Raw genomic sequence first — 16,072 nt, 5'->3', positions numbered from 1 at the left:
CGGCCTGTCCGTTGCGGCTTGCTGCGCTGGTCCCTCTCAAGTTCTCTCCAAGTACACTATCTAGGCTGGGTCAAACTGGAGCCCGTCCGGCTCGGCTCTCCAGTCACGTTCTTCGACCTGCCTCAGGTGCTGCTCCGTCCTTTCCACCCTTTCCATCCTCCGACACTTTGTTCAAGACTGGAACCCGCACGCTCCTTTTTGGCAGCGAGCCGTGACTGTCTTTTTTCCACCAAGTCTGCGCACCGGGTCTGTCCAACTTCACCACCCACCCATCACATCGTCGTCGCCGACAGCCCCTCCGCATCCGTTGACGCCCTCATCGACGACGGAGAACGAGTCATCCACACCCCCGTATGCAGTGGCGGTAAGAGAGGTCAACCATTACAACGACCACCACGTCTTTCATCGCACACACGCACGCACGCACGCCCGGCTGGCTGCTCTCGCCTTCCGTCCTTGCTCTCCATTGCCGACCGCGCTTTTCCTTACAGCCTCTTTTCTTCTGCCCGCTGCTACTTGGCTTCTGGCCTTCTTCGCTCGCGCGCTCTCGCCCTTCGCCGCCCGCGCCGACAACTGAGTCCCCGGTCCGCTCCCTCCAGCGCCTCACCTCATGCCGGTTGCCACCTCTCCCTCCGCTGTGCCTCGTCCTACCACCGTCAAGATGGAGGACAGGAAGAGACCCGCCGCCAACGCGGACGATGTTGCCCCTCCTAGCAAGCGACAGGCTGTCAACGGCACCAGCAAGTCCAAGGACGACTCCAACGATTCAAGGGAAGAGGCTTGGATTGAGGTAAGTTCCACACATTGTCGGCTACCGCTTCACACCCACCCACCCCCTCCTTTCTCGCCCGTCTCCGTATCATCACATCCAAGCCTAGCCCCTCACATCCTCCACGCCATCCAGCGTGTTCTATCCTGTCAGCCCCTCGACGCCGCCTGCCATCCACCGCAGTCGCGTCCGCTTTAGATAGCATCTTACGTGTCGGCCAACCTCCTGATGACCCTCACCGCGATGTTTTTGTTGGGGTACTCTCCTCGACCCTTGCTAATGCGCGGCTTGCTGGCAACAGCACGCCCGGCTCCCAGGATTCTCTCTTCATCATGCAATGCCTTGACCCTGCCTACTCCCAAATACCACGCTCCTTAACTCGCCCACGGTGTACATGAATCTCCTTTCACGGGCTTGGAGGCGACGGCTTGGCTGACTGGTTACAATGCGCAGGAATATCAAAAAGGTGCCATTTACCGGCAGATGCTCGAGTACAAGCGGTCAAAGGTCGACCTAGAACACCGTCTACAAGAAGCCGAGAAAAGCGCGGCTTTTCACGATGATCATTTGCGGGTTATCAAGTACTGGCTATCGCAGGTATGTCTCGGCCCCACTCATATCTCCACACGACAAAGCGCGCTGACAACCCCCCAGTTGACTCAAGAGCTAGAGTTGATTGTCGAAGGGTCACTCAAATCCATAGCCCTCAAGCCCGTAGACTCCAATTGGGTATCGAGCCTCGCCTTTAAGGACAGCAAGGAATTCCGCCAACATTTGGACGACATCAAGAAACCCGTCATTCTCAAGGTCGAGTCGCTACTCAACAAGCTCGCCAGTTCCCGGGGCGAGGTCAAGCCCGATGTGGCGCAATTGGAAGCACAGGTGAAGTCTTTACTGGCAAATCAAAAGGAACTAGCAGTGAAAATCGACAGACTCCAGGCCGAAAATGCGACGCTCTCCGAACAGTATGATACCGCGACTCTCAAGGTGATCAAGGCGGAACGGAAGCTCGATAGAGTTAGAAGTGCCCAAGTCCAAAAATTGGAACAGCAGGCACTGGCCAACTCGACAACGCGACAAACCACAAATGACGAAAATGGCACAGGTTCAATCGCGGAAAACGGCGACGGCGCCGAGTACAAGACTAAATACAAGGAAGCCATTGCCGTGGCCAACAAGCAAAAAGAACAGATTGAGTCTCTTCTTGCCGAAATCAAGACCTTACAAGAAGAAAATGCCAGTTTCAAGATCAAGAAGGAGGGCATTTCCGAGGAAGATTATGCCCGGACCGACGTATTCAAGCAGTTCAAGGCTCAAAACGAGGATCTCATCAAGCGCATCAACAACCTGGAGGCCGTCAACAAGCAGTTCCGGGAAGACGCCGAGAAGCTGCGGGCCGAACGAACATCGTACCGTGCCACCCTGGAACAAGAAGCCCAGGCTCTCACGTCAGATCTGGAGGACCAGATACAACAAAAAGACCAGGATCTCACTAGGATCCGCTCCGCAAGGGATGAGCTTCTTGCTGAACTTGCAATGCGCAAGGCAAGCCAGGAACAGGAAAAGACAGCATCCGCTCACCTGAATGAGCTTGTTGAGGCCATGACGGATCGGATAACTCAACTAGAATCCGAACTTGAGAGGCTAAGACCAACGGAAGATGCAGCCAAGGCCGCCCCGTCGGAGGATTTAAGCACTCTCTCGGCTGAAGAGCTCCGTGAGAAGTTCGCCAAGTTGGAGCGGGATTACGAGGCGATCAACAAGGAGCTTCCAGCACTCGAGAAGTCATACAGGAAGGCTATGGGTATTGCCCATAAGAAGGTGATGGATTTCACTGCTCTGGAGGAGCGGGTTGCTATTCTCACAGCCGAAAAGAGCAAAGCAGACCAGAAGTACTTTGCCGCGCGCAAAGACATGGACATTCGGATAGCCGAGATACGGACATTGCGCGGACAGAACAGCAAGAGCTCCGAGATCATTTCCCAGCTTAAGGATGTCGAGACACAGCACCGAGCACTCATCACCACTTTGGAGAAGCAGATTGCGGATCTGAAGCAGTCCAACATAACTATTGTGACGGAGAGCAAGAAGCTGGAATCCTTGAGTTCCGAGGCCACTCGGCGGGCAGATTCGGTAAAGTCGCAGATTGAAAACCTGCAAAATCTTGTGAAATCCAAGGACACGGCAGGCAGGGAACTGAAGGAGAAGGCAATGGACAAGGAGCAGGAGGCGGAGAAGCTCAAGGTGCGCCTCGATAAAGTCAGCTCGGAACGCGACAAATGGAAGACGAAGTGCCAGTCCAACTCGACTGAGGAGGAGGAAATGCTGAGGGTAAGTAGGGATTTGGACAGAGTTCGGATCTGGATTTATAGACTAACCTGCCACTTCTCTAGAACTTGGTCCTTTGTTCCGTATGCAGAAGCAACTTCAAGAACACGATACTCAAGGGATGTGGGCATGTCTTCTGCAACGAGTGTGTCGACAACCGACTGGCGAACCGGATGCGAAAATGCCCAAGCTGCAACAAGGCGTTCGATCGATCTGACGCCATGCCTGCTCATTTGTAATGGGATGATTTGGTGGGAGGGGTTCGGCAGAGAAGGGTCAGCAAATGGCTCCGGAAACGGCAACGTTAAGAGGAGGAAGGTATATTTGACAATGTGAGATTTTTGGAGTATTACCAAGCCATTATCGATCGGTACGCTTTATTCGAAAACTACGACGGAAAAGTCTATATGAGGCCCAAGAATCTGGGATGATATTATCTTTACAACCGGTTTCTGTCGAGAGAAACGTTCAGAGATGGGTTCAATGACAAAGTTCGGATAGGAGGAACTCGAACGACATGGGCTGCGTTCGCAACATGAGGCTGGTGGACCCTTGGCGACGTCCCCAAAACCCATCCATTTACAGCCAGCTCCCTCGCCTCGACCAAGGATCTAAGCCATCTTGGAACGAATGGGTATGTCATGTTAGGTACTGGAATAGAAGGAAAGAAGTACATCCAATACAAGGTTTTATCGGCGTCTTAGGGGGGGTAGCGATCAGCATCCAATTGCTTTGATGTACAACAACACTATGGGAGCATGAACATGACGGGAATAGCGTCTGTGATACGGAATGGGATGGGATGGAATGGGATGGAATGGAAACGGGAGATGAAAGCCATTTAAACTCTGATTTGTTTTTCAGAGCAAGCCTTTGTATAATTTCCAAAGAATCATTATACGCTCGCGCAAACACTATGTCGATACCCTTTCTGCATCGTGTATGTATCTGGTTTGTTGCGTCTGTATGTGAATACAGTATTATGGCTCTTCCACCCAAGCCCTATTTTATGTTTAGCGGCGACTCGTCGATCCGAACCCGGTGCTTTCATGGGTCGTCGTCCCCGAACTGCCGCCATTATCCCCACCCGAATAGCTCCGTGACGAAGACGATCCCCAACTCCTGTTCCTCGACCCCGACGACGAGCCCCATGTGCTTCCGTAGTTATACCCCCTATTGCGATCATCATACTCTTCTCTCCCCCTCCCTCTCTGTCCAGCTAGATACCCAGCCGCCGCACCACCCGCTAGTCCCGACCAGAACCCCGGTCTCCATCCTTGCTGTTGTCGCTGTCCCGATTGCTGCTGGCTTCCACTCGGCTTGTTGCCATATCCAGGATACGGTGGCGGCGGATCATTCCAATCCCCTCCTCCACCTCCGCCACCAAACCCAGGCCAACCACCACCACCTCCTCCCCCTCCCCACCCTCTCCTCTGTCCCTCCGCCCCAGGAACGCCTCGATTCACCCCAGCCTGCACACAAGCACTATACACGATCCACCCCAACACACCCACAAACAACACCCCAAACAAATACCCCGCCCACTTATTCTCCCCTTCTTCCCCTTCTTCCCATCCCCCACGTCCATACTTCCTCCTCCCCTCCTCCGTCAACGCCAAAGTATACTCAACTCCACAACTACCCTTCAAGACATACTCGTCGTCAGGCGAATCGTACCCTTCGCAAATCACGTCCGTCGACCCCAGCTGGAGAGTAGTGGGAAGCGAAGGAACGGTGCAAGACCATTGGATGTCTTCTTTGTCGTAGCGGGGGCCTTGGTTGGTGCAGCGCATGAGGGAGATGTGCGGGGAGGCGAGGGCGCAGAGGGTGCGGGAGGAGGTGCATGTTAACTGGGGGATGGGGGGGAGGCGGCGGCCGGTGGTTTTGGAGTTGGGAAGGAGGGTCAGGGAGCGGATCTAGGTTCGTTAGCTTTTTTGGTACTGGGGATGGGGATGAGGATGGGGATGGGAATGGGAAGAGGGGAAAAAGAGGGAGAGGGAGAGGGGAAGGGGAAAAGGGGAAGAAGGGAAGGGGGAAAAGGAAGGAAAAGACATACATTAGAAAGCAAAACCGCATCCTTAGCTTTGCCAGACTTTGCTGCTTCCGCACCGCTGAGACCGTTGGGTAGCGAAGATGAAAAGAGGAGCGCTGCTACTCCCAGCGATGATGATGATGGATTGAGGAGGCGCATCGTTGTTATTATGTTTTACTTCGTTTCAGTTGGTTCCGTTCGGTTGATCCCTCGACGCTGTTGATACTATCGATGTTGTCGGGTTTTCTAGTCCAGTCCAGATTTGACGAGCGCGAAGAGTGATCGTTTAATAAACGTCGAGCGAAATCGTAGTGGTAAATAGGTATATACACAGCAGGCGAGAATGGTGTGACTCGGATACTGTAAGAATGTGTCGAGTGTCGAGCTGCCGGAGTTTTTTTGTTGGTGCTCGATAAACGAAGAGGAAGAATGACAAAAACCCGTTGATGCCCAGCCAGTCCAGCCTGGGGCTGATGTCAAGTTTAGGTAGGTAGGGGACAATATATGTATGTATGTATGTATGTACGTATATGTAGGCGATGCTGCGAGGAAGATGTAAGAGGGAGAATGTCGTCCAGTCAAATATGAAGTGATGGATGCGAGCAAGGGTCTGAGCGTCTCAAGTCACACCCGGACTTGCATATGAATCGGCTGAAATCCGTTCGAGTGCAGCACCATACAATACCACCACCGTTACAAAAGGACACTTGTCCACCCCGTTCGTGAATGAGGCTGTGTGTAAAACGAACAAGTCTAGACTCACAATGGCGACTTAAGTAACGAAAAGGAACCGATGGAAAGCGGGAAGGGAATGGAAAGACGAAAGAAACCCCATGACGTTGCCCCCGCGGGCGGCCCCTGGTGACCCCTCCTCAGTGACAGTGGGTGGAGCAAAGCGACCCAAAGTGGCGGTAATGGCGGCTACTGGGCGGGTCCCACAGCGCTAAAGTGACAGGTCTACACTAAGGGGGGAACTAGCCCCGCTCTTAGGGAGATGGTGGTGGCAATCACGAGTGCTTATAACAGTTTTCGCTGGTAAATGTATGATCAGGTGTTAATACTTGTGACATGGGATTCGGAGACATTCACAGGCATCTTTGGCATCACTTACTCAAATACAGGCTTCGTGTGTTATTGTAACACCAAAAGATGTTGATATAATGTGAGTGGTGTCTATTCCTTTTCAACATCCCCCTCATCCATCAACCATACTAGCCATTAATAATACGTACGTACATACAGTGGTATCGTCTAACATGTGCAACAATCCGCCAGTCGTGTCTCCCATCGCTGAAGATATTGTTCAGCTCTGATATATCCCAACTAACCTCATTCTTGCCATGTATAAAAATTCGAATGACCAAATTCAGCATCTTCCACAACAGAGTGGTGAGATTATCCCTCTAATATAACGCCTTGCCAAATGCAAAGAAAAAATAAACTTTTCAACTTTTTGGTCTTCATCCCCGCTTAATGCTTCTCCAGACTCTGCAGGTTAACCAACTCTGCATACCTGCCATTCTTCTTCATCAACTCCGAATGCGTTCCCTGCTCAACAATCCTGCCCTGGTCAAACACATAGATGATGTCCGCCTTCTGAATCGTGCTGAGACGATGCGCAACCGCAATGGTAGTTCTACCCTTGGCAGCCTTATCCAACGCCGCCTGCACAACATGCTCCGACTCAGAATCCAGAGCCGACGTCGCCTCATCGAGCAACAGAATCTTGGGATCGCGGATCAGCGCGCGGGCGATAGCGATACGCTGCTTCTGGCCACCCGAGAGCAATGCACCCTTGGAACCGACCAAAGTGTTCATGCCATCGGGGAGAGACATGATAAAGTCGTAAATGTTGGCTTCCTGGCAGGCGAACTTGATCTGCTCGTCCGTCACGTCGTTGTTGGCTCCGAGGATGATGTTCTCGCGGACGGTACCCTGGTACAAAGTCGGTTCCTGTGAGACGAGGGCAATGAAGCTGCGGTATTCGTTGACGTTGAGGCTGCTGATTTCGCGTCCGTCGATAAAGATGCCACCGCTAAGAGGGTCATAGAACCTCTCCAAAAGGGCAATGGTCGTGGACTTGCCGCATCCAGAAGCTCCTACAAGAGCGACATATTGACCAGGCTGGATGGACAGGTTGAGACCACGGAGGACGGGTTGCTCCGGCCTAGTCGGGTAGCGGAAATGAACATCGCGGAACTCAATGGTACCATCAACCTGCTTGATCGAGTCACCTTCGTTTGACCAGGTATCGACAGTCGGCTTGCGGTCAAAGAGCTCCTTGAGGTCACGAGCGGCCTCGGTGGCCTTACCCATATCGGGCGCAAAGCTGAAGACGGAACCGGCAGACTGGGCGCCAAAAATAACCGACGAGAACACAATGAAGAAGGTGAACATGTCGTACTCGTGCTTGGCAATCAAAGTACCACCGTACCAGAAACCCAAGGCAAAAGCAAGGAACATGAGAGAGTTGGAAGCAGCAAAGAGAAGACTGGACTTGAGAACCGAGATCAAGCTGGCATGCTGTTGCTTGGCCAGAGAGTCTTTGTAATGCTGAAGAACGTCCTGCTCCCGAGTCAAGGAAGCGACAGTACGCATGGCAGTGATGGCCTCGGAAGCGTAGCTGGCAGATCCAGCATAAGCGCTCTTGGCGCGGCGCTGATAGTGAGCAATCATCCAGAAGCGATAGAAGCCACAGCCGAGAAGGATGGGGATGGTGGCAATGCACACAAGGGCAAGCTTCCAGCCCAAGGCCAAAGCGACAGTGCAAGCGGCAATGAGCGTAGTTAGGACCATGATGATTGTACCGAGGGTGACACCAGACAGACCGGCAACGTGCGTGGTTTCGGTGCTTAGGAACGAAGTGAGCGCACCCGCCGAGTTTTCATCCCGGTCAAAGAACTCGACATCCTGGCGAAGGAAGGAGCGGAAAGCCATGTCGCGAACTCTGTGGATCAAACGCTCGCTGCACTTGGCAAAGAGCCAGCCCTGGACGGAGAAGGCGAGGCACTGCACAAGAGCAAGCATGAGGTACATCAGACACCAGAAGGAGGCATCCGACTTGATGGAGGCTCTAATTTCTTCGTTGACAATGGGGCGAGACCTATGACCGGTTAGTGATTTTGCCAAAAGAAACAGATGGGAGACAGCAACTTACAGAGAGCTGATGAGCTTGGCAAAGAAGACAGCCTGAGTAGGGTTACCAGCACCGCAGATGGCCGAGAAGAAGATACCGACGAGCATCATGTGCCACTCCTTCTTGTTGAAGCTAGCAATAAGCTTGATGAGTGTCCACAGGCCGTACTCCTTGGGCTCTTCCTTCTTGCGTGCGGCAATAGCAACGGAACTGACGCTCTGTTGCGACTTGCTACGGTCCAACTTTTCGGCGATGTTATCTTCGGGATCCTCCACATAGCCGGCAGCTCCTCCTTCCTTTTGGCTGTTCCGGGTCGCCTTGCGGATAAGAGCCGCTTCCTCTTCCTGATCAAGCGCCGCCTCTTCTTCAGCCGTCATCTCATTGACAGCTGCAATAGCCTGGGCAGTGACGAGCTTGTAGTAAGCGCCGCGCTTCGCGAGCAATTCAGCGTGGGTGCCCTGTTCGACGATGCGTCCCTGGGCCATGACAACGATATTGTGGGCATCCTTGATGGTAGACAGGCGGTGGGCGATCGTGATAGTAGTGCGACCTTCAGCGGCAACTTCGAGAGCGGCCTGGACGACGCCTTCACTCTTGGTGTCGAGAGCAGAAGTGGCCTCATCGAGCAACAGGATCTTGGGGTCGGATACAATAGCACGGGCAATAGCAATACGCTGTTTCTGGCCACCACTGAGCAGGAAGCCACGCTCGCCAACATTGGTCTCATAACCCTCGGGAAGACTGGTGATAAAGTCGTGCGCGTTGGCTTTTCGGGCAGCCTCGTAGATACGCTCGCGCTGCTGCTCCTCGGACTCAGACTCCCACTTGGTACCGATCAAGCCATGGCGAATGTTGTCATAAATAGTGCAAGCGAAGAGGGTCGGTTCCTGGGACACAAGGGCGATTTGCTGGCGCAACCAACGCACATTGAGGGTTGAAATATCGACATCATCGAGGTAAACCTTTCCTTCAATGGGCTTATAGAACCTTTCGACCAACCCAACGATGGTTGACTTGCCACTGCCCGAAGCTCCGACAAGGGCAGTGGTCTTGCCAGCAGGGATAACGAGGCTGACGTCCTCCATGACAACAACATCAGGACGGGAGGGGTAGATATGCTTGATGTTCTCCAAACGGATGGTACCGACGACATTCTCGAGCTTGCCACCCTCTTCGCTGGAGGAGTCGATGGGAGACTCACGGTCGATGGTGTTGTAGATCTTAGCAGCAGCACCCAAGGCGGTGACAAAAGCCTGCAGGTTCGGGGCAATGTTACCGAGGTTGAAAGCTCCTATCATCACACTCATCATAACAGTCAGGATCTTGCGGAGCTCGGTGTCGCCGCTGAGAAGGAAGCGGGAACCCTGCCAGAAGGCCAAGCCATAGTTCAGATACAGCACCGTCATCATGCCGGCAACCATGACACCAATGGAACCCTTGAGTCTGAAGCCAAAGTGCTCGGCGCGAGTAAGATGAGCATCGTACCGACGAGCCAGGCGGTCCTGAGTGCCAAAAGCAATAGCATTGCGAACACTGCTGATCACTTCATCGGCAACCGAGCCACCTTCGGCGTAAGCAGCGATATTCTGCTTGGAGAACTTGATGATGAACTGAGAACCACCGCCCATGACAAGGGTCAAGGCGACAACGGTACTCAAGAGGATGAGGGTAAGCTTCCAGAAGCTGACGAATCCAATGACAAAGGCGGCAATGAAGGTAGCAAGAGCCTGGAGCGTCAAGCCGACCTTTTCGGAAATGCCTTCCTGGATCAAGTTGGTGTCGGCAGTGATGCGCGTGGTGACCTCGCCGGCGCCAAGCTTATCGAAGAAGCCAATGTTCTGCCTCATGCAGCTCTCCAAGTAGTGCTCGCGAATCTTTCCACTGATGTGCTCTCCAGAGTAGATGAAGCCGACGGTGGTGATGTACATGGTGACGAACTCGCCAATGGCCAGATAGACAAAATAGAGGACCAGGCGCGCCAACTCGTCGGTGAAGTCATCGTAGGTGGTGACCCCCGCGAAGTAGTTTTGGAAAGTACCCTGGAGGTTACCGAAGATGACGGTCATGAGCGGCAGGGCAGCACCAGCAGCGATGGCGCAGATAGCCGAGACAGCAATGATGAGCAGATCGTTGCGCGTGGCATAGCGGTAGAGAGTTGCAATGCCAACCTTGACGTCGGGAGTGAAGACCTGCTCCTTGAGGATCTTGGCTTCCCTCTCGGGGAGGTGTTTGTAGGGGTCATCGTCGAGCGACTTCTTTGGCGAGACGACCTGTGTGTCGGCCTTTTCGAGACTAAGAGGCTCGGGTTTGTGGATGGTATCCCCCTTGGTGGAACCGCCATGGCTGGAGACGGGGAGGGCCGAAGGTTCTCCCTCCTTTTCGGAAAGGCTACCCGCCGCCATTTTGACGGGGCTTTGCGGGGGAGTAACTGCAGTGACCAAGTAAAGCGAGCTTGGCTATATGATGGACGAGCTGGTAAGGAGTGGTTGATGAATGCTTTTGAAGCCTCGTCTCTCTTGTCGACTCGGCTAGCTTTCGTTTGATGGTGATGTACCTGGTACGTACTTTTTGTCGAGGTGAAGTGGGGGTGGGGAGCCACGAGGCACGATGTATCAAGAGAAGGGAGGGAAGACAGAACTTAAGCCAAGGATTGGGACCCTCGAGAGGCTAGCGTCGGTGTCTGGATAAAGGCTTATATAAGAGAGAGGGGGAGGGAGAGAAAACAGGCAAGGAGATGGGATGAAGCAGGTAGAAGTAATCATTACCACTTGTTGGCTGTCGGCGACAAGTCGAAGGAACCTGAATTGGTTGAATCGATTACATACGCGGACGGCCAGGCCGCAAAAGGAAAGTGCCCCCAACCCTCCCCGTCCGAGATACTGTACACTGCGGTATCATACAAGAGTCCGAGAGCCCCCGGTTTCGTGGGACGGGCAATACCTGCGCTAGGTACACACACTAGTGTGCACAGCAACCAAACCCAAACCGACGATAGGCACTGTCAAGATCCCGACCGACCGATGGGTACCTTGAGTGCCCTCCATCATCTCTCTGCTTCACCAATCATGTCTCTCTCTATACGGCCCGTATCGGCTCCCTTTCCTTGGGGCTCTGACCCACTGAATAAAGCCTGGCTATCCCCGAGGTAACAGAAAAAATCGTCGGCTCTAAACAACAACATTAAGGTATCTCCAGTTTCCCCTGGCTGGACGGGGTGGAGCTGCCGGTCCCTGGATTCCATCCTTTCCCCATGCCTCATCTAATCTAGCGTTGAGGCTACTATCTAGGGGGTCGGATGCTGCATAACATATTGTTCATCCCGCAGTGCGTTTTGCACTTATTCCGGTGTCGAAGCCTTCTGTCTCACACGCATGGCATTGCCTCTGGCTGAGCGTCTTGTGCAAGGGAAGTTCGCCCCCGTTACAGTCTGTTAGGTTGGTACATGCAAAGAGCTCCTCTGAATTTAGGGAACGAGGGGTGTGGCTCTGTGGGCACCTTCAATCCAGATCTGGCTCGCTCTGAACCAGTAGAACCGCCGATATCCCATGCCTGTTGCTAGTCTCGCACTAACAGATTTTGAAGGGTTGAATCTGTAGCGTAGCTCCAGTGTAGCTAGGTATGATTCAAGATGAAAAAGGCGGCTTATGCAGCTGTCATCTTAGGTGGAGTACAATTGCAGATCTACCACCGAAACACAATCATCACCGAAGCCTTTCTCGCCAGGCAACCAGGTTCCGCGTATGACTACACTACGTGTTCGGACTCGGTCATCCAAGTTCACCGCATGCGACCCGCTACCAATTTCGCCGAACCGCCAAAGCCAACCCAAGACTGGCAATCATAAGCGATACTCTGCTGGCTGTAAACATTCCAGAAGCTGCCGTATGCTGGATCGTCGGTGTTCGGCCCCCATTGCTGGCCGATGCCTTTTCCATGCCCAGCAAACAATCGGCCAAACGGTCCAGGCCACCGGCATGGGGACCTGGTTGTTGACATGGTTCTGCGCCTCGAATCTCTGTTCAACTTGAACTTTAATCTGAGCCCCACCGCCGGTACACAACACTTGGAATATGTAAAAGGTTTCCATATTCGCGGCGGATGAGTCACGCAACACAAGTGAGGATCCGGCAGTCGAAATGGGGGGCTTACGGTAAGGGATACTTGGGCAAATTGCGGTTGCCGCGTGGCTGGGCTCACACGGCGTGCAACCCACCAATCTATCAAAAAGACCTCTCGCCGTCAAGATTGGGGGGAGAGAGGAAACGACCGATTGGCGCACCAAGTGCGAGCTTGTTTATCTGCTGCTGTCTTACCTTATCGCCCAAACCAAGACACTTTTCATTAGCTGCGTGCCAACGAAGTCGGTACGTACCTATGTTGTTTTAACCCGTTCCCCGGATTTGCACTAAGCCCTACACTTGGCTTGACATGACACGGCGACACATCATCATGTCCATCGATAGTTGGCCGGTTGCGTTCCCGACAGCACCTCATCTTCTCACGCAACGAATTCAGGTGCCCTTGGTAGCATCACTTGGCATCAAAGGAGGACCTCGTCTTCTTTTCGTGTTGACATTAGTATACAAGGGCGTGTCGTTTGATCTCAACCACCGGGTGTCTTGTCTTCAACGGCCTGACCGTCGTTGTAAATGCCTGGAGAAGCCGTGGGACGAAACGCCAATACCGGTTGCTCCAGATTATCTCACACCTTCTCCCGGATATCCGTCAGACAAACGGGAGGGAGTCATCCTTCGTGAAACCTGAGGAAGTGAGCCCATGGCGAAGGCTAACGGAACCGCGCTGTTTTAACACTGTTCAATTTTGCGGGGATACAGTGAGCTGGATCCACTGAACTTGTTTGAAAACTTTCGATATGGTGATTCCCAGGTCGACCCCGTCAGGAAGGGCTTTGCTGTCCATGTCGAAGCGTACAAGCTAAGACAACAGGCGCAAATGAGACGAGCTATACTACATAGGCCCAAGGACAACAGAGGATGAGTCTGGTGGGTTGTCGACTATCGAGGTGCGCGTTTCCATTAGACCTATGATTGTTTGTTGGCGACATGGAAAAACGAAAGCAAATTAAGTTCAATTCATGTCTATCGTGATTATCGATAGAAGAAGTTAAGAAAATGTCAAAAGTCGGGAGGAAACGATCAAAAACGAATCTCCAAACAACGTCGACACATCAGGGGAAACACAACAACAGGGATGCTGGCTGCACAGTTCAGGGTGGGGTAGGCTGGCCGCAGTCCATTTGGGTGGGCCCTGCCAAAATCAATTGTGGGGGAAAGCCTATCAATGGCTCACCGCCCAAAAGTTTCGCGCGGCAGAAAAAAACAAAAGTCAGCGATAGGCGACTGCACCACAGCACCGCCGGCACGGCAGAGGCTCCCGTCCCGTCTGTCTGAATCGCCTGCGTATCAATTGGTGATTCTGATTCCATTCCACTTCCACTCTTGATTCATTTGGGTAGTTGTCATAACCAAAAACATCTACACCACCAACAACCCTCTTTTCTTTGCCACCGTTCTGTCTCTATATCGGCATTGTTATTGTGCGCTTCATCCCTTGTAATCTTTACATCCATAACCACCCACACATACCGTCAAGATGCCCAAGTCCAAGAGAGCGAAGGTGTACAACCTCACCCAGGTCACCAAGAAGAACCGCGAACAAAAGGAGAAGCTCTTTGAGAACATCCGAGAATGCATCCCCAACTACCAGCACTGTTTCGTCTTCAGCATCGATAACATGCGCAACAACTACCTCAAGGATGTCAGAAAGGAGCTGAATGACTGCCGGTATGTTATCTTCTACCTTCTTCCTACTCCCTAGTAACCGAATTCCATCGCAATCGCAGTCGCAATCACTAACCAAAGACTTCTTCTTCTTCCCGTACTACAGCATCTTCTTCGGCAAGACCAAGCTCACCGCCCGCGCCCTCGGCACCACCCCCGAGGACGCCCAAGCCGACGGGCTCGACAAGCTCTCCAAGTACCTGTCCGGCTCCGTCGGCCTCATCTTCACCAACCGCGACCCCTCGGAAATCAAGGACTACTTCGTCAACCTGACACAAGTCGACTTTGCGCGCGCCGGCTCCGTCGCCACCCGAACCATCACCATCCCCTCCGGTCCCTTGTACTCGACCGGTGGCGAGGTCCCCGCCGAGCACGACGTGCCCGTCTCCCACACGCTCGAGCCCGAGCTCCGCCGCCTGGGCATGCCCACCCGCATGGTCAAGGGCAAGGTCTGCCTGGGCGACGAGGCCGGCGAGGGCGACGACTACGTTATCTGCAAGGAGGGCGAGACGCTGGATTCCAGGCAGACGAGGCTGCTGAAGCTGTTCAGCATCTGCTTGAGCGAGTTCCGCGTCAAGCTGCTGGCGTACTGGAGCGCGGCGAGCGGGGAGGTTACCGAGTTGGAGAAGCCTGGTGAGGCTGGTGCTGAGGAGATGGAGGAGGATGACGAGTAAGGGATGTGTTCATGAATGATACCCTGAAAAGAGGGACGGTGTGTATGTGGTTGCAGTTGGTGAAGCGGTTGGAAAGGTCCATGATATAAAAAATCTGCCGTGCGAGAAGGGAACCTCCACAACACAACAACGCAACATCGAGGGAACAAGAGGGAGGGGGGAGGGGACCGGTCAAGGTTTTTGCAAACGTCATTATTTCTCGTTTTTTTACTACTTGGCTTGTTTCCGTGTTTTTACATAGGGAAAGGTTTACGATGATACCATCTTTGTATGGAACTTCTTCTTTTGGGGAACATAAAACAACCGGTCATCTCAGTTTATGTATTTCACCAGGCGTCTTTAGAGAGAAAAGGGACAGGCATTTGAAAAGCTCGCGGAATAAAAGGGCTATATAAATCACTTTCTGCTGTGAACACAATCAACTTGTTCTTCAGTGGTGACCATATGTGATTATTGAGTGTCACAGGATCTGGTGACATGGAGTTCAGAGTAGGTAATATCGACGATACTTCTTCCTCACTGGCTCTTCAGCAAGCTCTTCTTTCACCTCGCCGACTTGATCTGCTAAAATGAAATCAGAATCTAAGACCAATGATTTCTTCCATACCAGCGAGGTGAATTTGACAGTATTTCATAACTCCATCTCCCACCCGCCCTCCTCCAACAAGCCAACATGCAAGGAAGTCCGGAACCCCGTTCCCTTCCCCTTTCTCCAAAATCAGGTACGCTGTACCGGTAACATCGTCGTTGACTCTCACTTTCCTCCTCCTCACACCTCCTCACACCTCCTCACAGAAAAAAGAAAAAAAAAAATTTAAAAGAAAGAAAAAGAAAGAAAAACCCAAAAAAAATTTGAGAAAGAATGAAAGAAAGAAAGAAAGTATCTGCCTTTCTCAACAGCCAGCCCCGGGTTGATTCGACTCCCGGTATCCGAGTAACAACCATCAAATCAAACACACTTCTTCCTCTTTTTGGAGGTAATTTTTTTTTTTTTTTTCCCTCTCCTTCTTCTTTTTTCTACCCTACTCTACGTATCATACCGACTTTCAGGACCCGGGCCTCTTTTGACTTTGCAATGTCCTGGAAATAGTTGGTCCCGTCTTGATAGGTTGTTACTTCCTACAAGAAAAGAGTTTGGTGGTTGTGAGTATCTTGGCTCGAACAGACCTGGTCTGGCGTTTTTTCACTTGCGTGGTGGGTATCGGGATTGGTACACAAAGGCTTCCATCCTTTCGGTTTGAATTGGGGTTGGTGCAAGTTCCAAGCTTGATGTTGATATTCACATCCTGATGAAATAGCTCCCGTCAGGATACTTACGAATGCGACCATCGA

At 52.5% G+C, this 16,072-nt stretch overlaps 4 protein-coding genes across 4 annotated transcripts; 2 read left to right on the top strand and 2 right to left on the bottom strand.

The window, feature by feature from the left end:
- Nucleotides 1-661: 661 nt before the first annotated feature.
- B0T23DRAFT_403962 (E3 ubiquitin-protein ligase bre-1) lies at nt 662-3,336 on the top strand (the record flags this gene model as incomplete). Its single annotated transcript, XM_062838829.1, has 4 exons — nt 662-790; nt 1,223-1,366; nt 1,424-3,100; nt 3,163-3,336. The coding sequence occupies 4 exons, from the start codon at nt 662-664 to the stop codon at nt 3,334-3,336; spliced, it is 2,124 nt and encodes a 707-aa protein (XP_062694627.1).
- Nucleotides 3,337-3,941: 605 nt separating this feature from the next.
- On the bottom strand, nt 3,942-5,491 carry B0T23DRAFT_128727 (uncharacterized protein). The gene is made up of 2 exons (XM_062832153.1): nt 5,154-5,491; nt 3,942-5,013 (listed from the first exon to the last, which is right to left on the bottom strand). The coding sequence occupies exons 1-2, from the start codon at nt 5,286-5,288 to the stop codon at nt 4,111-4,113; spliced, it is 1,038 nt and encodes a 345-aa protein (XP_062694626.1). The 5' UTR covers nt 5,289-5,491; the 3' UTR covers nt 3,942-4,110.
- Nucleotides 5,492-6,250: 759 nt separating this feature from the next.
- On the bottom strand, nt 6,251-11,116 carry B0T23DRAFT_412069 (P-loop containing nucleoside triphosphate hydrolase protein). Its single transcript, XM_062839459.1, has 2 exons — nt 8,287-11,116; nt 6,251-8,232 (listed from the first exon to the last, which is right to left on the bottom strand). The coding sequence occupies exons 1-2, from the start codon at nt 10,665-10,667 to the stop codon at nt 6,600-6,602; spliced, it is 4,014 nt and encodes a 1,337-aa protein (XP_062694625.1). The 5' UTR covers nt 10,668-11,116; the 3' UTR covers nt 6,251-6,599.
- A 2,661-nt stretch (nt 11,117-13,777) lies between these two features.
- On the top strand, nt 13,778-14,903 carry B0T23DRAFT_128678 (ribosomal protein L10-domain-containing protein). Its single transcript, XM_062832152.1, has 2 exons — nt 13,778-14,069; nt 14,173-14,903. The coding sequence occupies exons 1-2, from the start codon at nt 13,879-13,881 to the stop codon at nt 14,738-14,740; spliced, it is 759 nt and encodes a 252-aa protein (XP_062694624.1). The 5' UTR covers nt 13,778-13,878; the 3' UTR covers nt 14,741-14,903.
- The last annotated feature ends 1,169 nt before the right edge of the window (nt 14,904-16,072 follow it).

This window comes from Neurospora hispaniola, assembly GCF_033458365.1.
Source record: "Neurospora hispaniola strain FGSC 10403 chromosome Unknown B0T23scaffold_3, whole genome shotgun sequence".
NCBI lineage: Eukaryota > Fungi > Ascomycota > Sordariomycetes > Sordariales > Sordariaceae > Neurospora > Neurospora hispaniola.
The sequence above is the reverse complement of the archived record's forward strand: the minus strand, read 5'-3'. Positions and strand labels throughout refer to the sequence as shown.

What these genes read in the sequence shown, in the direction of transcription:
- B0T23DRAFT_128727 (XM_062832153.1), bottom strand. Translation starts at nt 5,288, where the DNA reads ATGCGCCTCCTCAATCCATCATCATCATCGCTGGGAGTAGCAGCGCTC. An exon ending in ATGCGGTTTTGCTTTCTAAT is followed by an intron (nt 5,014 to 5,153) that starts GTATGTCTTTTC and finishes TAACGAACCTAG; the next exon opens with ATCCGCTCCCTGACCCTCCT.
- B0T23DRAFT_412069 (XM_062839459.1), bottom strand. Translation starts at nt 10,667, where the DNA reads ATGGCGGCGGGTAGCCTTTCCGAAAAGGAGGGAGAACCTTCGGCCCTC. An exon ending in GCCAAGCTCATCAGCTCTCT is followed by an intron (nt 8,233 to 8,286) that starts GTAAGTTGCTGT and finishes AACCGGTCATAG; the next exon opens with GTCTCGCCCCATTGTCAACG.
- B0T23DRAFT_128678 (XM_062832152.1), top strand. Translation starts at nt 13,879, where the DNA reads ATGCCCAAGTCCAAGAGAGCGAAGGTGTACAACCTCACCCAGGTCACC. An exon ending in AAGGAGCTGAATGACTGCCG is followed by an intron (nt 14,070 to 14,172) that starts GTATGTTATCTT and finishes CCCGTACTACAG; the next exon opens with CATCTTCTTCGGCAAGACCA.